We start from the raw sequence: 26,544 nt of genomic DNA, 5'->3' as shown, positions 1-26,544 counted from the left end.
GTGGTAACCATGTAATGAATCAGTTTGGTGAAATATGGAAGTACATCTGCATTAGTAGACATATGAAATCAATATCAATGACTAATAGAAAAAATAACTTCTACATGTGTACGTGTGACATGAGCAAGACAAAAATTGTGTAAACAAATATATTTATAGGACATTTTCTATGCCAGACACTGACCAGCCTGGATATTAGGGGTACAAAGGTGAATGAAGCGTAGTTCTTGCTATGGCAAATGACAGCAATTAGTACACTAATACATATCTTCTCTTTAGGTTTCTGGAATCTAATTATTTTAAGCTAAATGTTTCCATATTGATGGCAAGGTAAGAATGTCTTTTATCATACTCAGTTGTTCCTAATTATCACTGTAATTTTACTCTTTCATTTTTACATGAGAAAATCAACTCAATTCAAAATTGTATGATGGGAGTTCTCATCAGACTTGATCTAAGTAAATAAATATTAACCTTTAAATCTTAATGTATAAACATAAGAAAAATATGAATATGTTATTCCTGATTCATAGGCTGGAATACCTTTAGTCTTTAGCCTACCACATTATTAATGGAAACAGAAAATAAAGGAGATATATATATTAAGATATGTAAGTCACTACATTTTATGTTGTTAGTCAGGATGAGAATAGATTGGTCATAATTCAAATTTGTGGGGAGGGAGGGATTGTTAGATAGTTTCCATTTGCTTCTCCCAGTTTGCTCTCTACTCCTTCTCACTCTGCTTTCAAAGCCAGTGTCCCATCCATGTGGATCACAACAGTGGGCTTTCTGGATTCCTGTAGGGTTCAGCCTATGGGAAGGGTATTTCTTCTCCTGACTTTCTCTTTGCAGGACTACCTTGGGTTGCCTATATCCCTCACAAGTTCACTGTTCAGAAGTTCACAAGCGACCTTCTCTGCTGACCTTCACCTTATGTATTCTGGTAACCATTTCCCTCTCTTGTTCCTTTGGGCCCACTAGGGCTTATGACAACTCTGCTCTTACTAGCCTGTCGTTATGCCACAGTCACTTGTGGTGTTCTAAAACTTTTGTAAATAATCTCTTTATTAAACTCTCTTCAAATTATCCTGATGTGAGAATGACATTTGTTTCCTTTTGGGGACAGTAATTTAGAGAATGACAATAGGGCTGGAGGTTGTAACAATATGTGCAGTATTAAGTGGAGGGTACATCCAGATATTGCCTGGAGGGCAATATTCAGATATTAAAGTTAAGAACACTCAACTAGGCAGAGGAACAATTCCTTAGAGAACAGAAGTTAGAGATTAGAGAAAATAAGCAGATCTGAAAGTTCTAGGAAACTATCAGAAAATAAGAATTAAAATATCAGGACAAAACATGAAGTAAAACAGACATGGCATCAATGAAAAGGAGGAACATGCTAGTAAAGACAATAACTTTATTCCTCATTTACCCGAATAACTGCAGGGACGGGGACAACATTTATGTATTCATAACTATTTGAGCTGCTGACTGGAAGCACATAGCTAAGCTAAGCTAATGGGGGTATTGAGGATACAGCAACAATTTTATTGGCAGATCAAAACAATGATTTTCTCTGTCCCTTAAATGTAATGAGTTTTAGAGGTATATATGCTGATCTTCCCCCAAATATCTTCCAGTTCTTCTACCAAATCTGAATCCCCGCTTTTTGTAATGATCTGAGGACAAGATTGGTAAGTCATAGCAAATGAGATTCAGGAGAATTATTCAGGTGACATGGTAGGAGGAATGATAATCCCCAAAGATGTCCACACCATAATCCCCAGAACCTGTGAATATGCTACCTTACATGGCAAAGGGACTTTGTAGCTGTGATTTAAGCTTAGAATCTTGAGATCAGGATATTACCTGGATTATCTGGTGGGCTCAATGTATTCACATGGTCTCTAAGAGTAGAGAATCTTTCCTGGCTATGGTCTGAGGAAGGGATGAGACACAAAAAAAGAAAGGGTCAGAGAGATGTGAGGTTTCTGGCTTTGATGTTGGAGAAGGAGGACCACCAGCCAGGGAATGTGGGGTGCATCTAGAAGTTGGAAAAGGCAAGGAAACAGATTCTTCCCTAGAGTCAGCAGAAGAAGATACAGTCCTGCCGAAACCTTGACTTTAACCTGATAAAGACCCATATTGGACTTATGGAAACATAGATGATAAATTTGTGTTGTTTTAAGTTTAAAAGTTTGTGAAAATTTGTTAAAATAGCAATAGAAAACTTATGCCAAGATGTATTTACAGATCATGAAACTTGAAAATTTTGGATAAAGAAATAAAATAACAACAGAAAATCCCCGCTGCCTTGGAACAAAGTTGATAAGGGCAAATGCCTAACAAGAAAGACCCTATCCTGGTGAAAAAAAAAAGCTGTAAAAAGGGAGGTCAGTAGGTTAATGGTCAGTCTGCCAATTAACTAACTACATGAAAGGTCAATAATTTACGCATGTAAAGTTTGGTATTATTCAGACGCTCAAGAATATCCACTTTTTTGGCTTCTTTAGGATATGACAGTGATGGAGATAAAGAGATGAAGGAACTTACAGTTTACAGCTAAGCAAGGCTCACTGCTGCCACCTGAAGTTGCCCAAAACGTCCTTTCTCCTGCTCAATTCTGTGTGCTCTTTTTAACTGTTGCATAGCATACCTGTTTACATTTGTTAATTGCCATTGCTAGGGGCGAACAGGCCCATTTGGTATACCATTTCCAGGAATGAAACTGAGGTTAGCATTGGCAATGATTGTGGAGAGTTTGATTTTGATCACACCGTTTTAATATTTATTTTGGTTTTGATCCTATCATTTCAATATTGATTTCTCAAAAATTATCATGAACTTACTTCTACTTTTGAGAAGAAATAAAATGTTCTGACACCTTGTTTTGCCCCTTTCAGAAGGAGTGACTACAAGAATCTTGATATGCTATAGGGATTGGTTTTCAGACAGTGACCCATAGGTTCTCTATAGCCAATCAATTTCAGGAGAGATTATAGAGTTGGAGAATGGGATGCCTCCCTCATTTAGGGATAGAGAACAAGAAGGTCTTTAAACTTGAAGGAAAGTATAAGATATGTTAGTAAAATAAATCTATGTATGTGATTCATTTTAACGGGTCAAAACTCAAGTTAAAAAGAAGTTATAGGACTTCCCTGGTGGTGCATTGGTTAAGAATCCACCTGCCAATGCAGGGGACACAAGTTCGAGCCCTGGTCCGGGAAGATCCCACATGCCGCGGAGCAACTAAGCCCGCGCACCACAACTACTGAAGTCCACGCGCCTAGAGCCTGAGCTCAGCAACAAGGGAAGTCACCGCAATGAGAAGCACGTGCACCACAAAGAAGAGAAGCCCCCGCTTGCCACAACTAGAGAAAGCCCATGCACAGCAACAAAGACCCCACAGAGCCAAAAATAAATAAATTAATTAATTTATTAAAAATAAATAAATAAATAAATAAATAAAATAAAAAGCAGTCATACCAGAAAAGAAATAATTTTGAAACTTATTCTAAAGGCATTCAATATTTTTAAAAATTGATGCTTTAGATTTTATGATGAGCATGCATAAAAAGACAGAAGTCAGCTGGATAATTCATTGAATGTAGATTTTTTTCCCACACTGTCATGTTTCAATACAATTCACAGCTGTATAAATAATGCCATTCATAAACAGAACTTGGGCAAATTCAATTCTGGTTCTATTAATGTGGAATGTGCTAAAATTTTCCACTTTTGTTTGCTTAAAGAGCATGTATGTCTTGGCACACAAAAGCTCTCTTGTGTTCATCTCATTGTAAAAAAAGTTAAAAACCCACCTCAAAATCCTAAGGGCACCAAGCAGTCATCCTTCCAAAGAGGTCTATATTCTCAGACATTGCGTGTATTACTGATTGTGGAACAAAATCCACTGCATAATTTCTGTGGTTGTCTAAAACTGACAAAACAGCTGGGAGATAAAAACTTACTGGTTGCTATATTTCCCTGGATTTTCTTTCATCTCCCTCTGAAGAATGTGTTTTCAGAGCATACACAACACAATCCAAAATGGGAGGCTTTTTCTGAATGGAACATGTTCTGTCTTAAGCGAGTTCTAAAGCGGTCTACATGTGAAGCTTTGGAATCTGATGATACCTACTCCGCGGAGGCCTGATGGTAAGTCACGTAATACATCGATACATTTACGCGTTTCTCGGTTAGTAATTCCAGATGGTGTATCTGTGCTCCGGCTGTGCACTCTGTGTAAATCATCTCACTCACAATCAACAGACATCCAGAAGCACTTTAATTGGAAACATTTATTTTTACCAGTTATTTATAACTTTCAATAGAGTCTCATTCAAGAACATGGAGCCCCTTGTTTTTCATAAAGCTGAGCTCTTTTTCTGGAGAGCAGGTTTTGGCAGGGTATGTGCTGTCTGAAACAAAGTTTTTCCTGAGGTTTTTATATGTTCAATATATTTTTGGTTTAGTCTTAAGAAATGCTGCTATTGAATCTTCTGCCTCTCTCAACACCACCTTCTTGCCAACTCTTATTTTGGACTAGAAAGTACTTCAAAAGAAAAGCATGTTTGCCACAGTTGAAAAATGATTGCTGTTAATGCCAGGGTCTTGGTATCAGCTCTTCAAACCACTATCATTAATCTTAATTAGGAAACTAATGCAAAGGTTTTTACCATTTGCAATTAATATGGGACCTAATTTGGATTCAGATTCCAAACTGAACTCACTTGTCTGCCTGTGTTGGAGAGAGTGTTTTATACCTGCCAGTACGAATATTGTTTTAGTAACCGAGAAAAGAGCACTGCCTTGACTGACATCAGAATAATCTGTGTCGACCATAAGCATTAATCTTATTTAGAAAGTCAAGCCAACCTTTGTCAAAGAAGAAAGATCTGGGAAAAAAAAAAAAAAGAAATTTACTTCAAGGCTCTACATAGTATCAAAATCACCAAGTTTCATCTTTGAATTTTTCCCATGGGAGAGATGGATTTGGCCATTTGTAATGAAAGTCTTGTCCTTTACTCTTTCTTATGTTATTCCTCATTCTTTGGAGGAAACATACGACACCTGAGCTCTTTCTTCATGGGAGAGCTCTTATAAAATAGTATTTTGGAGAAAATATCTCTAAATTCTTAGAGACATTACCTCCAACTTCGTAAGCATTTCAAGTCACTTTTAATTCTAATTGAATTTATCTGAATTTACTAAACACAGAAATATCTTTAAGGAGATATTGGCCTAGACGATTTATTGTATTAAAACCACCATTTATCTCACCTCTTAACATTGGTGGTCTTTTCTAAAGGTCTGTGAGAGAGGTTGTGAGTTTCAGGATTTCTCAGGAGTATAGTGGCTGGTTGGAAACTGAGATAATGGTGCTTGAAATTTAAATGCATATTGTCTGATATTCAGAAGATTTTATTTTCAAAAATTTTACCAACTGCTGTAGTAAACTGATACTTGTATCCATATAAATAAACGTATATATGCTGGTATTTATATGTGTATAAATTCAGCTTATCAAAGCATGTGTGTGTATATACATGTCACTTGTGTTTTACACATTTTTCAAATATGAAAAAAGAAGGATAAGAAAAGGCATACAGTAGCAGGCAAATCAGAATAACGTTCCTAGCATCTAATTTTTAGTAAATTGATTATTAATCTGCCTTTCAGTTTTAAAACACCCAAATGAACAAAGCTAAGGATCAATATTTGAGTATTTTATCTAATTTTATTTGGCTGAGAATGAGAAGTCTGACTGCTAAACACTCTCCTAAAAAGGTTTAAAAATTTCTGATGCTGGTCTCATATTGTCTCTATTTAATCAAACTTTTTGCATCTTGATCCTAGTAAATAAAGAATACAAAGCATTAACATGACTGAAGCTGGATATTGCATATATGGGTATTTATCATAGTAATTTTTAATTAATTAATTAATTAATTAATTTATGGCTGTGTTGGGTCTTCGTTTCTGTGCGAGGGCTTTCTCTAGTTGCGGCAAGTGGGGGCCACTCTTCATCGCGGTGCACGGGCCTCTCACTGTCGCGGCCTCTCTTGTTGCGGAGCACAGGCTCCAGACGCGCAGGCTCAGCAGTTGTGGCTCACGGGCCTAGTCGCTCCACGGCATGTGGGATCCTCCCAGACCAGGGCTCGAACCCGTGTCCCCTGCATTGGCAGGCAGACTCTCAACCACTGCGCCACCAGGGAAGCCCGTATCATAGTAATTTATGTATGTTTTACCCATATTTGAAACTATCCATAAAAAAACATTAAAAAACAAAATATTAACACGGTCAATAGATATTGATTGACAGAAGAATAAAATTAAATAGAAACTCAAACATGCCATCTGACTCTATTGACTTCAAAATATAGCCCAAATATATACCTCAAACATAAACCTTTCCTCGAAACACACCCTTCTTACCACTTGCTTGGACCCAGAAGCTACTCCGACCAAACAGAGCTGAATTTCATCCACCACTAAACACCTTGGAAATAACATTAAGGAAGATTGGCAACTGTCAAGAATTTTTGCTCTTTCAAAGGTTATTCACTTTTGCCTTTTCAGTTTCATCATGGAAATGGTATTTCTCACAGAGTTTTATATAATATGGTTTTCGGTGTGTATACAAGTGACTTTTCAATGTTAGACATTCCCCATCAGAATTCTATTAAATAGTGCTATTCTGGCTCTGAAAGATTTTGGATGAATTAACATGGGTATCATTTATGTAGACAATATTCATTATTCTTATTTAGAAAGTCATATTTTCTGATGGCCATGAAAGGATTTTATTTTGTTTCTGAATTCTCAGTTAGCAACTAAATCAAAAACCCATTTCCAATAACTGCCACTACATAGCTCATATATTCCTATGCTTCATTTTCTTCAGCTATCCTATAAAGTGTAAATGTGTTAAAGCTGCAGAGTAATCTTCTCTTGCAAAGGTCATCAGTAGACACCTAGTTTGTATTTTCTTATCACTCAGTTTCTCACTACATACAGCTTTGTCTTTATCTTCTAATCTCTAGTTATAAACTCCTTCATTATAATCTGAGGGAAATTGTGCTAGTAAACATGATGAATTGGGAAATGTCTTTAAAATCTGTAGTCTAGTAAATAATTCCAGCAACAGGAAAATACTTTGTAATAAACTTGAAAGTACTTTAACTTTGGAGTATATTACCTTCTGCTTTCAGAGTTTTTTAGGCTTATGATCTGTAAGTTTTTAAAATAACAAAAGGAACGTATGAGAAGAAATTCTGGCAATCCCAGAAGTAGCCCCTGTTCTGCATGTAGTACCATCTGTAGAAAGACACCAATGCCAAATTGCCAGTTGCAGCAAGTTGTACATTCTTCTTATTTCTTGGGATCCCTTTCAAATCAATACTGTTTTTTCTTTGACAGAATAGTGAAGATATCCAATGGATTAAAATATAGAATGAATTTGAAATAGTATTACATTTTGAAAATGTAAACTAATTGGTACAATATTTCCTGAAGAACACATTAGTAAATTGGTTCATAAGCTTAATCACTCTTTTCATTTAAGGTCTTTCAACATACAGTGACTGTAGACCAAGATGCAAATGGCAGTGTTTCATACTGAACAAAGTATAGTGACATTCATTTTGACATCTGTCCCTCAGCTTATTTATTCTGCCTGATGTAGTGTTATGGTTTGTGTGTTTCAGAATTTTAGGTAAAAACCCAGGTAATCTAGAAAATATACATTTTAAATTAAATTAATTAAAAATTAATTTTGGGTTAAAGGTAAAATGGCTATAACACCCCTAAGCAAAAAATTTTTATATTTGATAATATTCGTTTGAAAAAAATTGTTATTAATTTGGGGAAAATATTTTCTTATAAAGTCTAAATATTCATACTGACCTCTGGGGAAAATGTAAGAAACAACATGAAGAAGAATAGAATAATTATTTCCATATTATTTTCCTATAACTCTATGTCTAGAAATAGCAGCTTTGGAGCAAGTGGGACCAAAATCTAAAACTGTCAAATAAGAGCATTGTATTAAGCCAAAGTAATGCGTATATAACTGTTTTAAGTTAGAATAATACTCAGCATCCTGTGGAGTTTTCAATCTCGGGAGATAGATGTGTACAGTATTGCAATATTTTCATTGTATGCTTTTTCCAGACACCACTAGAGGCCACACAACTCCAAAAATAAATGAGTGATTACATAGATTACTAATCAAAGCATAAAAGAAAATAGAAAGCTAAGTGGAAGGATTACCACTATCTGCATGGCAAGATTTTAAATTCAGAGATTTTTCCTGGAAGAGTTTAGATGGCCCTTGGGAAGTCATTAACACTTGTGCACTTTTTATTTCCTTCTCTAACTGCAACATATTCTAATGTTGCACACTCCTTACACACACCCACATACACAGAATATATGTATGTAAGTGCCCACAGCACACAGGGTCTTGAAAGAATTATACTTCTGAACCTTCTGAATCTATTAGGAAATTGAATTTAAAAATGTACTGTATTATAGATTGCTAAAAATTTGCTTGCTTTCTTTTTATATTGTATTTATTTTTATATTAGGATAAAGAGAGACTTTAAATACAGTTACAGTTTACATCTGTAACAAAAATACGAGCATTCTCTGTGTCAAACTTTATGTTATGCCACAAACACATTTTACAATAATTAGGTAAAGACCCACGGAGATGAGCTGCCTTCTTTCTCCAAGGACACGTACCTCCTCTGGGATGATCTGAGAACAGTGTGGGGATAATGTTTCATTGCCAGTAAACAGACCAGTCTTCTGGATCTCTTCTTACGTCCTAAGTGAAATTAGATGTAGCATTTTCAGCCTGGTTTCTAAATGTTTTGTCTGCCAGCCGGCAGCTTGTCACCTTGAGCAGACTTAACTAATTAGTTCAGTTCTCTGGTTCCTGGCTAGACTTGAATCATAGGAAGCTTTCATGGCATCTCAGCGGAAGCTTAAATTGTGACCTTTATGGTGAATAAGTAGTGTCTAGGCTCTGGGAATTTATTTTGTGAAAAACCAGTAGCACCTGGGCTGATTTTTCTGGAAGACATAATAATGTTACCAAGCTTTTCTCTGAGAGCCTTTCATTCTGGGCATCTCTGTTTTCCTGATGAGTAAACATAATTTCCCTTCTTTTTCAGCTAGAGAAAGAGTAGTTAAGAGAGCTTAAATGACATCATGATAGCAAAACAATACCTAAGGCAAAGGGTCCCCAGATTTTTAAACTACAACTGTTCACATTGACAATTGCTAGATGATGGTATTTCAAAATTAATAGATCAGATTCCTACAGGGCTTCTCTCATGTCCAGAAGGATGTGAAGACTGCTCGGAGCATATATAAAGGCATGTAAGGCCCAGTTCTTCCTCCCAAGAAAATAACGATATAAACTTAAAAGTATGTCTTTAATAACAACCTAAGTACATGCTATTTTCTGAGATACATCTGAAATAGTTAGAATAAAAAACTAGTCAGAGATATAGAGTTATCACAAGCAAAATAGGAAATCAGAGTGGCAATACTATTCTTGAAGAAGAATTCAAAGCAGGAAGTGTTACAAAAAATGTTTATATCAGTAAAAGTGACTACAATATTTGGTAAAGTTCAGAATAAGTTTTTCCCTCTAAACAAGATAGCTTTGTGACACATAAGGATGTTACGAACACAATGAAATATAGACAAAGACTATTGATAAGATTCTTTGAAACAACGTTATCAATGTTTGAAAATTAAATGAGTTAAAATTAAAGAGGGATATTGACTACTTGAGTAATATAAGTAATTTTGAGCTATGTGTTGGGTTGGCCAAAAAGTTCATTTGGGCTTTTCCGTAAGAGGTTACAGAAAAACCTGACCAAACATTTTGGCCAACCCATAGTTATCCTCTATATAGATATGTTATAGGTATTATAATATATGTTATATATAATTTGTCTTTGGATATATGACTCCTCATACCTAATGTATCTAATTATATGTTGTGTTATATTTACATATTGTATATTATGTAAAATTATGTATTATATATTACAGGTATCTATATAGATATGTAGTTTAAAGGAAAAAGTCTACTTATCATCAAAAATGGCATAGATAAAAGATCAATAAATTCCAAAATTCAGATATATGTTTTTGCTTTAAACACATTAAAAATGACTGTAAACTAATAAAAACTTTAAATAATGATAGCCTTTAGCACTCATAAAAATTATCATGCAGAGTAACTCTTACATGAAGACAGAATTGAAAAGATATTTAATGTTCATGTGTAGGAGTACTTTATACTTTAAATGTGTCAATACTACCTAAATCTAGTTTCAGTGTTGCCCAAAAAGCTTCTTCTTAAATGAATAAACTGTTTCTAAAATTTATATAGAAGTACAAAGGGCCAAGAATAGTCAAACCTTACCAGTAGACGAAAATAAAAAAGTGAAGCATATTGAAGAGCTTAGTGTTAAATGAAAATATTACAACTGTGTGTGGATGATTCAGGGATAAGTAATTGTCAATAGAAGAGAGTGGCGGGTTATTAAAAAGACACCGACTTATGAGAAATCTTGCTTTATGACAGATGTGGTATCACAGGGTTTTGAGCAAAGGAGTGACTATTACATAAGTGGTCTTGGAAAATGTAAATTTCCTGAACAAAAAACCGTGAAACAATCACAAGTCAAAGACTGTCAAATTTTACTGTATACAAATTAAGAACTTTAGCTTGTGAAAATGTGTTTTAGAGAAAGTGAAAAGACAGAACACAAACTGACATTAGATATTTGCAGTATATGTAAACAACAAAATATTAATTTTCAAATATATAACCCTTAAAGAACAATCAATAAGTAAACAGAATTGAAAAAGTATTCAGGCATGAACATGTGTTTTGCAAGAAAAGTAATACAAATGACTGAAAAAGGTGTGAAGATGTGCTGAACTTCATTAGTAATCACAAAAGTACAAATCAAGATAACTATGAGATACTATTTTAGACCCCTTCATTAGGCAGAAGTTAAGTCCGACCATACTGAGTTTTACAGGTGTTGTGCATCACTGGGGTCAACTATGCTGGCGGGAGAATAAATTGGATAATAAGTATGGAAAACAATTTGAAATTGTCTTGTTAAGATGAACTTTTGTTTCCCCTCTAATCCAATAGTTCAACTCCTAAGTATTTATCCAAGAGAAACTTTTCAAAAGTGCATCAGAAAGCATGTACAATTAAGGTTCAGAAAATCATTTTTTGTAATAGAGAAAAAAGCCCTGAAACATCATAAATCCTTTAAATGAGATAAATAGATAAATAAGTTTTATTGTAATCACATAATGGAATATTATACATCAGGAAAAATAAATGAATTATAGCTCTGTGCAGTAACATAGATGACCTCATTATGATAGTATTGAGTGAAAAGACCACATGCAATATGATGACCTTGATATAAAATTCAAAAAAAGGAAATGTAAACTGATATCTTTAATATACAAAAAGGCTTTCCAGGAACAGTGGATGTGAAAAGATTATTAACGTAAGAAATACGACTAGAAAATAAAAATGAAAAGTAAGTGCTTAGTCGAGCAAAGGGTGTAGTCAGATAAACACTGTATTCACTTTTGATGGGAGGATAAGTGAACAAAATCTCCCTGAAAAGCAATTTATTAATATCTAAAGAAACTTAAAAATGTTGTTGTTCTTTAAAGTAGTAATTCTTAGAAATCAGTTCCAAGAAATAATCAGTGATAGAGTTTTATAGATAAAGATACCCATTGCATTATGATTGACAGTAGTAAAATTAGAAATAAATGAAATATAAAATATTACAATTCAATAAATTATAGTGTATACATTAAATGGATGTTAGGAAATCATTAAAATTATGTTTTCAACTTTTAAAAATAATCATTTAATTATTTTATACAAAATAATATCCAAAATTATTTTAAGAATCAAGCAGAAGAATCAAGAAAAATAACAAAAGTATATCTCCATCCACAAATAACACCTTGGGAAAATATCATTCCTAGTCTGTGTTTCTCTCCCTTGAAATATATATATATATATTCACACACATACATATATGTGTATATATGTAATATTTATATAAAATAAATGAGTATTATATATTTTGTGTATGTATATGTTATACACATCTCTAAACTCTTCCTTGAGTTTATTAACTTTCAGGAATATCTTTCTATTGCCATTGCATATAAACAACAACAAAAAATGACTGTTTATAATATTCTTGTCTCACAATATATTCCCCCCTGATCTATAGACAATTTGTTCATTGGTGTCTAAAATTTGTTATGGAAAAATTTGGTGCTAATATGTTTAGATCCACCTTTAACCCCCATTGGTGACTTATTTTCTGCAAGAATCCTGAAGAATTCTTTATTTACCAAGTTCGATGATATAATCACAATATGTTTCAATAATATGTCTCTTATTCTATGCCAGATTTTTTTAAATGCAGTGTGCCATTTTAATCTTCATATATACTACTTTTACTACAGTGTTTGTTTCATATGTTGGATTATCTACTTCTTTCCCAGTGGAAGCCTCTTTTATATCAATACTATGATTTTTAAGCATGGCTAGTCTATTTCACAATGTTTTAAATTAATTTTGGTCCCCTTAGCTATAATATTTCTGGATTTTCTTGATTGTGAGGCACTCTCAAAGAGTTGTGTTTTCATTTTTTCTGTACTTTTTTTTTGCACTGGGTTCCCTTTTAGATTGGACACTTTGATATTTAAAAAAATGTGATGTACATTTCTTTTATCTATTTCTGTGGTATGCTTGCTTACTTGCCATGTATTTTCTTTTCATCTTGCTCTGCCAAAACCCTTTATTTGTTGTTTTATCACGTGAATTATTTCTCCTTGACTCTATGACTACTATATCTGAAACCTATCTTCCTTCCCCTCTCCAAGTATAGTTTGTAACTTGAGATATGACACTTTGGTCCAGTTTGGAGAAAGGGCTTTGCTGGAATTATATATAGCCTTTGTTGGATACCCTGGGCATATCTTATACTTAGTTTATGTGAAATGGTATGAAGCAGGGTTCCCACTACTTAGCTAGAGGGAATATCATGATCCCTTGGCAGAAGACTTGTGTACCTCAAATCATTCCCTCCTGTTCATGATGCAGCACTTGAAAATGGTGAGGGGCCTTTATTCTATAGGGTTCGAACCTGTTTTTTCTAGACAACCTGCTTGTCATGTTTATCCATTTGTCTTCCAATTGGTGGATATTAGTGAGTTTTGGAGATTTTCTTGATTTACATTCTTTCTCAAAATGACTAACAGGTGTTATAACCCAAACATTGCTGTAGCAGAATTCTTTCCTTGGTCAAGATTTTTTAAAGATTATGGTATGAAATTTTACTTGTAACATGGTTTGCTTGTAGCTGTTGAGATTTCTGTTTGGTTATTTCTGTTTTTTTCTTTCTATCTAGTATTGAGGGATCTAGATTTTATAATCCTGCTTTATTATCTAGAATTCTTTTGAAATGATACATTTCTGCAAAAAAGATAGACAACCATATAAACAGTAAAATTCCCATTTTATAAAACCAACAGATGCTTAGAAAATAATTGTAAAATAATGAGTAATTTTTTTGTTAGGGCTTTAATGGTTATTTTATTCTTAGTTTTATAATTTTCTCTGTTTTACGGATTTATTCTTCTGAATATTTGCTATTTTGATTGTCCAAGAAAAGAAAATGCTTTGTTTTGGAACTACACAAAAAATCCTCAATCATATAAATAAAAAATAATGATTTGCATTTTCCAATATTCAATTATGGTTTTTTTAACATCTTTAATGGAGTATAATTGCTTTACAATGGTGTGTTAGTTTCTGCTGTATAACAAAGTGAATCAGCTATACATATACATATATCCCCATATCTCCTCCCTCTTGCGTCTCCCTCCAACCCTCTCTATCCCACTCCTCTAGTTGGACACAAAGCACCAAGCTGATCTCCCTGTGCTACACGGCTGCTTCCCACTAGCTATCTATTTTATATTTGGTAGTGAATATATGTCCATCTCACTCTCCCACTTCGTCCCAGTTTACCCTTCCCCCTCCCCGTGTCCTCAAGTCCATTCTCTATATTTGCGTCTTTATTCCTGTCCTGCCCTAGATTCTTCAGAACCATTTCTTTTTTTCTTTTTTAGATTCCATATATATGTGTTAGCGTATGGTATTTGTTTTTCTCTTTCTGACTTCACTCTGTATGACAGAGTATGTAGGTCCACCCACCTCACTACAAGTAACTCAAATTCATTTCTTTTTATGGCTGAGTAATATTCCATTGTATATATGCGCCACATCTTCTTTATCCATTCATCTGTTGATGAACACTTAGGTTGCTTCCATGTCCTGGCTATTGTAAATAGAGCTGCAATGAACATTGTGGTACATGACTGTTTTTGAATTATGGTTTTCTCAGGATGTATGCCCAGTAGTGGGATTGCTGGGTCGTATGGTAGTTCTATTTTTAGGTTTTTAAGGAACCATACTGTTCTCCATAGTGGCGGTATCAATTCACATTCCCACCAGCAATGCAAGGGGTTCCCTTTTCTCCACTCCCTCTCCAGCATTTATTGTTTGTAGATTTTTTGATGATGGCCATTCTGACCAGTGTGAGGTGATACCTCATTGTAGTTTTGATTTGCATTTCTCTAATGATTAGTGATGTTGAGGAACCTTTCATGTGTTTGTTGGCAATCTGTATCTCTTCTTTGCAGAAATGTTTATTTAGGTCTTCTGCCCATTTTTGTATTGGGTTATTTGTTTTTTTGATATTGAGCTGCATGAGCTACTTGTATATTTTGGAGATTAATCCTTTGTCAGATGCTTCATTTGCAAATATTTTCTCCCATTCTGAGGGTTGTCTTTTCATCTTGTTTATGGTTTCCTTTGCTGTGCAAAAGCTTTTAAGTTTCATTATGTCCCATTTGTTTATTTTTGTTTTTATTTCCATTTCTCTAGGAAGTGGGTCAAAAAGGATCTTGCTGCGATTTATGTCATAGAGTGCTCTGCCTATGTTTTCCTCTAAGACTTTTATAGTGTCTGGCCTTACATTTAGGTGTTTAATCCATTTGAGTTTATTTTTGTGTATAGCGTTAGGGAGTGTTCTAATTTCATTCTTTTTCATGTAGCTGTCCAGTTTTCCCAGCACCACTTATTGAAGAGGCTGTCTTTTCTCCACTGTATATTCTTGCCTCCTTTATCAAAGATAAGGTGACCATATGTGTGTGGGTTTACCTCTGGGCTTTCTATCCTGTTCCATTGATCTATATTTCTGTTTTTGTGCCAGTACCATACTGTCTTGATTACTGTAGCTTTGTAGCATAGTCTGAAGTGAGGGAGCCTGATTCCTCCAGCTCCGTTTCTCTTTCTCAAGATTGCTTTGGCTATTCGGGGTCTTTTGTGCTTCCATACAAACTGTGAAATTTTTTGTTCTAGTTCTGTGAAAAATGCCATTAGTAGTTTGATAAGGATTGCATTGAATCTGTAGGTTGCTTTGGGTACTATAGCCATTTTCATAATGTTGATTCTTCCAATCCAAGAACATGGTATATCCCTCGATCTGTTTGTATCATCATTAATTTCTTTCATCAGTGTCTTATAGTTTTCTGCATACAGGTCTTTTGTCTCCTTAGGTAGGTTTATTCCTAGGTATTTTATTCTTTTTGTTGCAATGGTAAATGGGAGTGTTTCCTTAATTTCTCTTTCAGATTTTTCATCATTAGTGTATAGGAATGCAAGAGATTTCTGTGCATTAATTTTGTATCCTGCTACTTTACCAATTCATTGATTAGCTCTAGTAGTTTTCTGGTAGCATCTTTAGGTTTCTCTATGTATAGTATCATGTCATCTGCAAACAATGACAGTTTTACTACTTCTTTTCCGATTTGGATTTCTTTTATTTCTTTTTCTTCTCTGATTGCTGTGGATAAAACTTCCAAAACTATGTTGAATAATAGTGGTGAGAGTGGACAAACTTGTGTTGTTCCTGATCTTAGTGGAAATGGTTTCAGTTTTTCACCATTGAGAATGATGTTGGCTCTGGGTTTGTTAATATGTTTGTTTATTATGTTGAGGTAAGTTCCCTCTATGCCTACTTTCTGGAGGGTTTTTTTCATAAATGTGTGTTGAATTTTGTTGAAAGATTCTTCTGCATCTACAGAGAATATCATATGGTTTTTCTCATTCAATTTGTTACTATGGTTTATCACATTGATTGATTTGCGTTTATTGAAGAATCCTTGCATTCCTAGGATAAACCCTACTTGATCATGGTGTATGATCCTTTTAATGTGCTGTTGGATTCTGTTTGCTAGTATTTTGTTGAGGAGTTTTGCATCTATGTTCATCAGTGATATTGGCCTGTAGTTTTCTTTTTTTGTGACATTTTCATCTCATTTCAGTATTAAGGTGATGGTGGCCTCGTAGAATGAGTTTGTGAGTGTTCCTCCCTCTGCTATGTTTTGGAAGAGTTTGAGAAGGATAGGTGTTAGCTCTTCTCTAAATATTTGATAGAATTTGCCTTTGAAGCCATCTGGTCCTGGGCTTTTGTTTGTTGGAAGATTTTTAATCACGGTCTCAATTTCAGTGCTTGTGATTGGTCTGTTTATATTTTCTATTTCTTCCTGGTTCAGTCTTGGAAGGTTGTGTTTTTCTAAGAATTTGTCCATTTCTTCCATGTTGTCCATTTTATTGGCATATAGGTGCTTGTAGTAATCTCTCCTGATCCTTTGTATTTCTGCAGTGTCAGTTGTTACTTCTCCTTTTTCATTTCTAATTTTATAGATTTGAGTCTTCTCCCTCTTTTTCTTCAGGAGTCTGGCTAATGGTTTATCAATTTTGTTTATCTTCTCAAAGCACCAGCTTTTAGTTTTATTGATCTTTGCTATTGTTTCCTTCATTTCTTTTTCATCTGATCTTTATGATTTCTTTCCATCTGCTAACTTTGGGATTTTTTTTGTTCTTCTTTCTCTAACTGCTTTAGATGTAAGGTTAGGTTGTTTATTTGAGATATTTCTTGTTTCTTGAGGTAGGATTGTGTTGCTATAAAGTTCCCTCTTAGAACTGCTTTTGCTGCATCCCATAGATTTTCCTTTGTCATGTTTTCATCGTCATTTTTTCTAGGTATTTTTTGATTTCCTCTTTGATTTCTTCAGTGATCGCTTGGTTATTTAGTAGTGTTTTGTTTAGCCTCCATGTGTTTGTATTTTTTACAGATTTTTTCCTGCAGTTGATATCTAGTCTCATAGCATTGTGGTCGGAAAAGATACTTGATACAATTTCAATTTTCTTAAATTTACCCTAGGCTGATTTGTGACCCAAGATATGATCTATCCTGGCGAATGTTCCACAAGCACTTGAGGAGAATGTGTATTGTGTTGTTTTTGGATGGAATGTCCTATAAATATCAATTAAGTCCATCTTGTTTAATGTGTCATTTAAAGCTTGTGTTTCCTTATTTATTTTCATTTTGGAATATCTGTCCATTGGTGAAAGTGGGGTGTTAAAGTCCCCTACTGTTTTTGTGTTACTGTCGATTTCCCCTTTTATGGCTGTTAGCATTTGCCTTATGTATTGAGGTGCTCCTGTGTTCGGTGCATAAATATTTACAATTGTTATATCTTCTTCTTGGATTGATCCCTTGATCATTATGTAGTGTCCTTCTTTGTCTCTTGTAATGGTCTTTATTTTAAAGTCTATTTTGTGTGTTATGAGAATTGCTACTCCAGCTTTCTTTTGATTTCCATTGGCATGGAATATTTTTTTCTCTCCCCTCACTTTCAGTCTGTTTGTGTTCCTCAGTCTGAAATGGGTCTCTTTTAGATGGTATATATACAGGTCTTGTTTTTGTATCCATTCAGCCAGTCAATGTCTTTTGGTTGGAGCATTTAATCCATTTACATTTAAGGTAATTATCAATATGTATGTTTCTTTTACCATTTTCTTAATTGTTTTGGGTTTGTTATTGTAGGTCTTTTCCTTCTCTTGTGTTTCCCGTCTAGGGAAGTTCCTTTAGCATTTGTTGTAAAGCTGGTTTGGTGGTGCTGAAATCTCTTAGCTTTTGCTTGTCTGTGAAGGTTTTAATTTCTCCATCGAATCTGAATGAGATCCTTCCTGGGTAGAGTAATCTTGGTTGTAAGTTTTTCCCTTTCATTACTTTAAATATGTCCTGCCACACCCTTCTGGCTTGCAGAACTTCTGCTGAGAAATCAGCTGTTAACCTTATGGGGATTCCCTTGTATGTTATTTGTTGCTTTTCTTTTGCTGCTTTTAACATTTTTTCTTTGTATTTAATTTTTGATAGTTTGATTAATATGTGTCTTGTCGTGTTTCTCCTTGGATTTTTCCTGTGTGGGACTCTCTGTGCTTCCTGGACTTGACTGACTATTTCCTTTCCCATTTTAGGGAAGTTTTCAACTATAATCTCTTCAAATATTTTCTCAGTCCCTTTCTTTTTCTTTTCTTCTTCTGGGACCCCTATAATTTGAATGTTGGTGCATGTAATGTTTTCCCAGAGGTCTCTGAGAGTGTCCTCAATTCTTTTCACTCTTTGTTCTTTATTCTGCTCTGCAGTAGTTATTTCCACTATTTTATCTTTCAGGTCACTTATCCGTTCTTCTGCCTCAGTTATTCTGCTATTGATTCCTTCTAGAGAATTTTTAATTTCATTTATTGTGTTGTTCATCATTGCTTGTTTGCTCTTTAGTTCTTCTAGATCCTTGTTAAACGTTTCTTATATTTTCTCCATTCTTTTTCCAAGATTTTGGATATATTTACTACCATTACTCTGAATTCTTTTTCAGGTAGACTGCCTATTTCCTCCTCATTTGTTTGGTCTGGTGGGTTTTTACTTTGCTCCTTCATCTGCTGTATATTTCTCTTTTTTCTCATTTTGCTCAACTTAGTGTGCTTGGGGTCTCCTTTTCACAGGATGCAGGTTCGTAGTTCCTGTTGTTTTTGGTGTCTGCCCCCAGTGGGTAAGGTTGGTTCAGTTGGTTGTGTAGGCTTCTTGGTGGATGGGACTGGTGCCTATGTTCTGGTGGATGAGGCTGGGTCCTGTCTTTCTGGTGGGCAGGACCACATCTGGTGGTGTGTTTTGGGGTGTCTGTGAACTTAGTATGATTTTAGGCAGCCTCTCTGCTAATGGGTGGGGTTGTGTTCCTGTCTTGGTAGTTGTTTGGCATGGGGTTTCCAGCACTGTAGCTTGCTGGTTGTTGAGTGGAGCTGGGTCTTAGCATTGAGATAGAGATCTCTGGGAGAACTTTCACCGTTTGGTATTATGTGGGGCTGGGAGGTCTCTGGTGGACCAGTGTGCTGAACTTGGCTTTCCCATCTAAGAGGCTCAGGCCTGACACCTGGCCGGTGCACTAAGACCCTGTCAGCCACACGGCTCAGAAGAAAAGGGAGAGCAAAAAGAAAGAAAGAAAAAACATAAACTAAACTAAAATAAAGTTATTAAAATAAAAAATTAAAAAATATTATTAAAAATTTAAAAATATAAAAGTAATAAAAAAGAAAAGAAAGAAGAGAGCAAACAAACGAATACACAAATCCACCAATGATTACAAGTGTTAAAAATTGTACAAAAAAAAAAAAGTACAGACAGAACCCTAGGACAAATGCTAAAAGCAAAGCTATACAGAAAAAATCACACAGAGAAGCATACACATACACACTCAGAAAAAGGGAAAAAAATTATATATATATATATATATATATATATATATATATATATATATATATATATATATATATATATATATATATAAAGGAAGACAGCAACCAAATCAATAAACAAATCTACCAATGATAATAAACTCTAAATACTAAACTAAGATAAACATAAAACCAGAAACAAATTAGATGCAGAAAGCAAACCCCAAGTCTACAGTTGCTCCCAAAATCCACCGCCTCAATTTTGGGATGATTCGTTGGCTATTCAGGTATTCCACAGATGCAGGGTACATCAGGTTAATTGTGGAGATTTAACCCACTGCTCCTGAGCCTGTTGGGAGAGATTTCCCTTTCTCTTCTTTGTTCGCACAGCTCCTGGGGTTCAGCTTTGGATGTGGCCCTGCCTCTGCGTGTAGGTTGCCTGAAGGCATCTGTTCTCCGCTCAGACAGGACGGGGTTAAAGTAGCAGCTGATTAGGGGGCTCTGGCTCACTCAGGCCGGGGGGAGGGAGGGGTACGGAGTGCAGGGAGAGCCCGCAGCAGCAGAGGCCGGCATGACGTTGTAACAGCCCGAGGCACGCCATGTGTTCTCCTGGGGAAGTTGTCTCTGGATCACGGGACCCTGGCAGTGGCAGGCTGCACAGGCTCCCAGGAGGGGAGGTGTGGATAGTGACCTGTGCTTGCACACAGGCTTCTTGGTGGCTGCAGCAGCAGCCTTAGCGTCTCATGCCCATCTCTGGTGTCTGCGCTGATAGCCATGGCTTGCGCCCATCTCCGGAGCTTGTTTAGGAGGTGCTCTGAATCCCCTCTCCTCGTGCACCCCAAAACAATGGTTTCTTGCTTCTTAGGCAGGTCCAGACTTTTTCCTGGACTCCCTCTGGACTAGCTGTGGTGCACTAGCCCCCTTCAGGCTGTGTTCACGCAGCCAACCCCAGTCCTCTCCCTGGGATCTGACCTCCGAAGCCTGAGCCTCAGTTCCCAGCCCCCACCCATCCCGGCAGGTGAGCAGACAAGCCTCTCGGGCTGGTGAGTGCTGGTCGGCACCGATCCTCTGTGCGGGAATCTCTCCGCTTTGCCCTCCGCACCCCTGTGGCTGTGCTCACCTCCATGGCTCCGAAGCTTCCCCCCTCTGCCACCCCCTGTCTCTGCCCACGAAGGGGCTTCCTAGTGTGTGGAAACCTTTCCTCCTTCACAGCTCCCTCCCACTGGTGCAGGTCCCGTCCCTATTCTTTTGTGTCTGTTTTTTCTTTTTTCTTTTGCCCTTCCCAGGTACGTGGGGCAGTTTCTTTCCTTTTGGGAGGTCTGAGGTCTTCTGCCAGCATTTAGTAGGTGTTCTGTGGGAGGTGTTCCACATGTACGTGTATTTTTGATGTATTTGTGGGGAGAAAGGTGATCTCCATGTCTTAGTCCTCCGCCATCTTGGAGGTCCTCCTCCTCAATTATGTTTTTTAAGTTCACATGTAAAATGTGACTGACTGGTAGAAACTTGTTCATGAAGTCTATTAAATATATGATATAAAGAAAGTTTAAAGACAATAGTGTACAAATGTGGGAAATTTTGAGGGACAGAGGATGTTTTAACCTCAAATGAGTTTCATAAAATGAAAATTTATTCAATTTTATATCTAGCACTCATTACATAGGAAACCAATTCAATTTAATTCGCCTTATTTTCTGAGTCTGCATGCTTGAGGATAGTGATGTATCATTATCTTGCAGCACTAGTTTTCTTTAGCAACTGTGATGATCAGACTTCTAGTTTCCAACGACTAGGCCCATTTCAAAATCAATGTTGGTATTGGCAGAATGTTGCCACAATTTTGTTTTTTCAAGCTCCAAAAATGAAACAGATATGAGTAACATCTCTTTTCACCTTCTTAAAGAGAAGATTGTATATACCTGAATAATCGCAAATAACTATAGGCTCTGAAACACAAGAGCCATTTTCCACCTTTGGTTTCCTTCACTTAAAAAAGTTCAAAACAGGACACTTTAAGGATCTCCCCAGAAATTTTCAAGGTTAAAGTTTCAGTATTCAAAAGTGAAGTGCTGGTTTAAGATAAAAAAATATGCTAACAGTAAGTTTTGGAGTCATGATGGCTTAAAAAGCTTAGAATTTTATCAGAAACTATTGACTTGTAGAATAACTACAGTAAGAGATATGGGGCTTTTGAGTATATTGTTCTAATGTGAGGTATATTATATATAAGACACTACTCTTCACATTAGGAGACGAGAGGTGTATATCTTGACTTTATTGGAAACATCCTTCTCCCTTAGAAAAGGTGATTCACAAAGCCCAGCTAGGGAGAGCACACTCGCAATTCAAAATACAAAATAGACTAATGCAGTCACAGAAACAATAAGGAACTAAACCAACTGCAGGCAAATCTCTTCAATTCATTACACAATGAGAGTTAGGCCTGGACTATTTCATTTTGGATTGCTTTTTGCAACCTCATAATCTCTTTAATGGCAGTAATTTGTTAATAAAATAAATGGTAATGAAACAGAAGTATCTGTTTACAGCAGTCCCCTTATATTTCTTGTGCTTATGCCTGCTTTCATTATTTATAGGGAAAGGTACACATTTGCTCTGGTATACATCAGTAATAGAAAACCACTTTACAGGAGGATAGGAAAGGACATTACCAGTAGAGTATAATGTCTGTATCTGGAATCATTATTGCCCCCTTTGGAGTGTTTTTTCAACCTTAAAGCAATAGATCTTGAAGCAAGCTAAAAGCTACAATAAAAACATATTTTATCTTTAGTCCTTTAAACAATATTTCTTTGATCTAAATGGGCTCTCCGCATCAGCAATTACCTCTTAAGTTTTTCTCATTTATTGACTTGGGAACCTACATTTTAGTGTGAACCAATAGTAATTCTAGAAACAAAGTACACTTTCAAAGATATATGAATTATTTTTCCTCATATCTAGAGAAGTTTATGTTTTTCTTCTGTTTCATACTTATTGATAACACAGTATGGCTGTGTCTATAATCTGTATAAAATATTGGGGATTCTTGATGAAAACATCAAGAAAACAATCACACAATTCCCCAGATCCAAAACAACAACAATGAAAAATTAAATTCATTAAAAAATTAATATAATTTTTGATAATCTGTGAATAAAAAGACCAGCTTTGTTTTTTCAGTTTTGAAAAAAGATTTATTTTAGTTAAATTTAATAAATGAATTTCAAATAAAATATTTTTAAAGACATTCATTATTTAAAATATATTTTGCATTTGATAAATTTCCTCAATATAACACAGAATACTGTATGAGAGGAAAGGCTATCTAAAATGCAATTATTTAAGTCTACTGTAAGCAAAAATCCCTTTATAATACAATTTATGTCACAATATCCTGTTATGTCTTGCATAAAAATCTGAATTCTTTGAACGTTAGTGGACAATTGCAACAGAAGAGTAGTAAAAGCTTTCCAGTATACTAAAATATGTTCTATTAATTAATAATGCAGTGGCAAGAGAAGTCTTCTTATTTAAACTAGTTAAAGTGTTTTTCTAAAGATCAATATTTTTCTATTTTTGAAATCACATTTCTGAACTAAAAATCATATGGGAATTTTAAATTCCGGCATTATTCCCAAATCAAGGATCTTCTGTAACGTAGGACATGCCCAACATGCCAATCTGTATATGTTATTTTGCCATGTATCAGCCATGATGCAATTCCCAACTACACCCCACTGCATGGCTGGTGACATTACATAACCCTTTTCAGGCACTTTTCTCATATGTAAAATAGGAACAATGATAATTCCTACCATAGATGGGGTTTATCGCTAAAGGAAATGCATCAGAACTCAGAATCTGAAATAAACATTTATTTAACATTAGCTTATCAATAGTAGATTTCAAGGAAGTAGTGAACTCCTCATTTACAGTGGTGTTTATTGGGCTATATTGGTGGCTTGAAACTCAGATTAAAGGAAGGGGGATTTTATGTGCCTATGAGAATTATTTTCCTGGGACTAATTCTATAAGATTTTAAAACAAACTGTGAAATAAACTACGAAAACTATGAAGTTAGGGTACTTAGGAAAAGTCATTCTGTTCATAAGTATTTCACCTCATGTCATTTCCAGTCACCAGCACTTATGACGCCATAGACAGGCACAGACACAGAACTATATCCATGGGAAGGGAAGGGGCATTAGTCTATGGAAGAAACCCAGAATGTTCTTATGAACCTTCTGCAGAATCTGCCAAATGCATGTGGGTGGGTTTACCTCTTCCAGTCATCTCCTGTTGTTGAGAGCTGGGAGCGAGATCAGCTAGCTAATTTTCCAGGCTCGGTGCAAAACGAAAATATAGGACCCCTTTCTTCAAACAGCAGGAAACAAGTGCTAGTAAAGGTACTTAAAATTCCTTTCTTCTGTGGTCCTTCCCCCTCTTTCACAACCTAAACTATATATTTTTAAAATTTACTATTTAATGTCCTGCCCTTTGAGCGTGGGGATATCTGGAGGGCTAGTACAGACATTCACAGGCCCCTGGGGGCCTTGTCTCTGTGACTGAGTGTGCTCGCATGGCCCACCAGCTGCAGGGTCCTTACCTCCTGCCAGACACCAGACCAACACGCTGAATCTCGTAAACAGCAAGGAAGTCAAGCAGGCGCAAACCAAGGAGGACTGACAACCGCAAAGGACATTGTGACCTCTGCCTTGAGAAGCATCAGCTGCCTAGATCAGGGTGGGTGAGAGGCTTGCCCCTACTTGTCTCCTGCAGGATGTGTTGAGGCTCTCACTGCCCGTCTGTAGAGGAATAATCGCCACTAAGTCTCATCAGGACTGACCTTTATCTTCTGGGCACTGGTGATCAGGCCCTGGCTGGTGATGGAGGGCAGAAGCTGCCTCTGGGAGGGGGAGAAGAGGGAGAGGCCAAGAATAGGTACAGCAGAAGCAGAGGTTCTAAGTCTCTGGGATGAGTTCTTGCAAATCACACATTCAAAGATGAAATTATTAAGAATTTCAAGGCAGCGACCAAAGTCGCGTTAAATCCCAAGTGCTGGGACTGGGTGCGGGCAGAGCCCTCTGCTGCTGCTCTGCTTGCAAGCTGGTGAGGACAGCACTGGTCCAGGGGGCTCAACCTGTACTCTTGGGTATCTGAGCAGATTATTCCTAGTGTTTAGGATGTGCCTCCCAGGAGCATTAAGAAGTGTTGGAATGATGATATTTCATTGCAATTTAAAAAACATCTTCTTTTTTATTTTTTTTTTAACTATTTATGAATCAAGATCAAGCAATATCCTCTGAATGAGGATTCTTTGGAGTAAACCCTCTTTGAAGCTGTATGCTGGCCTGACAACGACCTGGCTTCCCAGCCAGTCTAACACTGCTTTTGGGATCTACCCATAGGGAGATTTATGTTTATTATGCAACAGATTTTCCTGACTGCCTTTCCCATAGCCTTCATTGACTAATATGACAATGTTTTTCCTCGTGTTTCTGTAGATAGCCTATTAGGGTTCTCTGCGTGATTTAATTAAATAAGGTGCTCCCTGGAATTCAGAGACAAAGTCAGAGAATACTCTTCGAAATTGAAACAATTAGGAATACACATAAAATATGTGAAATCAGGTGGAAAGATCTCAAGAGTGCTCTTTCTATTACTTTCCTCTTTAGAGAAATCTGCTTATTCTCTCATCCACCACACACTTCACACTGAGAGGGAGGATAGAAATGCATCTTCCACTCTTAACCAAAAGACCTCCTCCTTGCGTGCTCAGGACGTTGTTTTGTCATATCCCACCCACTCTAGCCAACACTTTCCATATATTCTTTTGAGAATTTGGCAACTAACTCAAGGTATTCCTCATTAATTCAGGTCTCTCAAGTTATACTGGGAAACTCAAGGGCTCTTTGCATGATAAATCCAGCCCCATATCCATTTGATTTTCAGGGTGAAAGCATCATCTCCATTCCACTTCAACAGCAACCCACACCTGAGGTTAGTGGGTTGTCATCAACCGCTAGCTAGTCATCACAACAGCTCTTTCAGGTGTGAAAGTCCATTGTTCCACTCTTACACAGCTTCCAGTTTCTTTGGGTTTCTCACCAGCTTGCTTTCACTACATTTGCTCTTCCATACATACCCATTACAATTTCCAGTACCTTGCCTTTTCTGCCTGAAGCTTCTAAGCCCTACCGTGTGCCCTTTTTTTCCTTTTACACTCTCAACTCCTTGGGCTGTCAGCATAATCTTACTGTTTTTTATCACAGCCACTTGCAAAATTTCAACTTTGATTCCATTCAAATCATCCTTCTCTGGTTCTATGACTTATAAGTGGCATAATGAAGGGGAAGAAAATCTAACACTATGACTGAGTTTAAATTTATAGTTACAAGTTACAAGTCTTCAGCTGAGCAGGACCTTCATTGTTCTCTGGCGTTTATTGTTTATAGCCACACCCAGCTTTTTCAGCCATTCCCTGGATGTACACTCACATTTTTGTCACTTTCGTCATGTACTTGATTCTATCTAAGTAGACTCAGAAAACTACTTTCCTACTTCACAGAAAAGCTGGAAACTGAACATTTACACATATTTATTTTCCCTTCCTCTTGAAACGACAAAGATATGTGTATCTCTACTAACTCCTTCTCTCCATTCTGATTCTGTGCATGAACAGAAGGATTGCCTGGTCTCTCTTTGGGAAATGTGCTCCATTAATCGTCTCTTCTTTTTTTTATCTTCAGCAGTATCTTACTGCTTGTCTCTTTTCCTCTAACATATAAACAATTGCTAATTTC

General features: G+C 36.1%; 1 protein-coding gene across 1 annotated transcript in view; it reads left to right on the top strand.

The window, feature by feature from the left end:
* LOC309658989 (uncharacterized protein) overlaps window positions 1–26,544 on the top strand; it is a 703,210-nt gene that overhangs the window by 434,354 nt on the left and 242,312 nt on the right. Inside the window, exon 6 of the mRNA XM_082458306.1 lies at window positions 280–330. Coding sequence (XP_082314432.1) covers window positions 280–330 — 51 coding nt within the window. The remainder of the gene's footprint in view (window positions 1–279; window positions 331–26,544) is intronic.

The sequence above is a fragment of the Balaenoptera physalus genome (genome assembly GCF_965194825.1).
Source record: "Balaenoptera physalus genome assembly, chromosome: 3".
NCBI lineage: Eukaryota > Metazoa > Chordata > Mammalia > Artiodactyla > Balaenopteridae > Balaenoptera > Balaenoptera physalus.
Note: the sequence above shows the minus strand (reverse complement) of the source record. Positions and strands in the feature narration are given on the sequence as shown.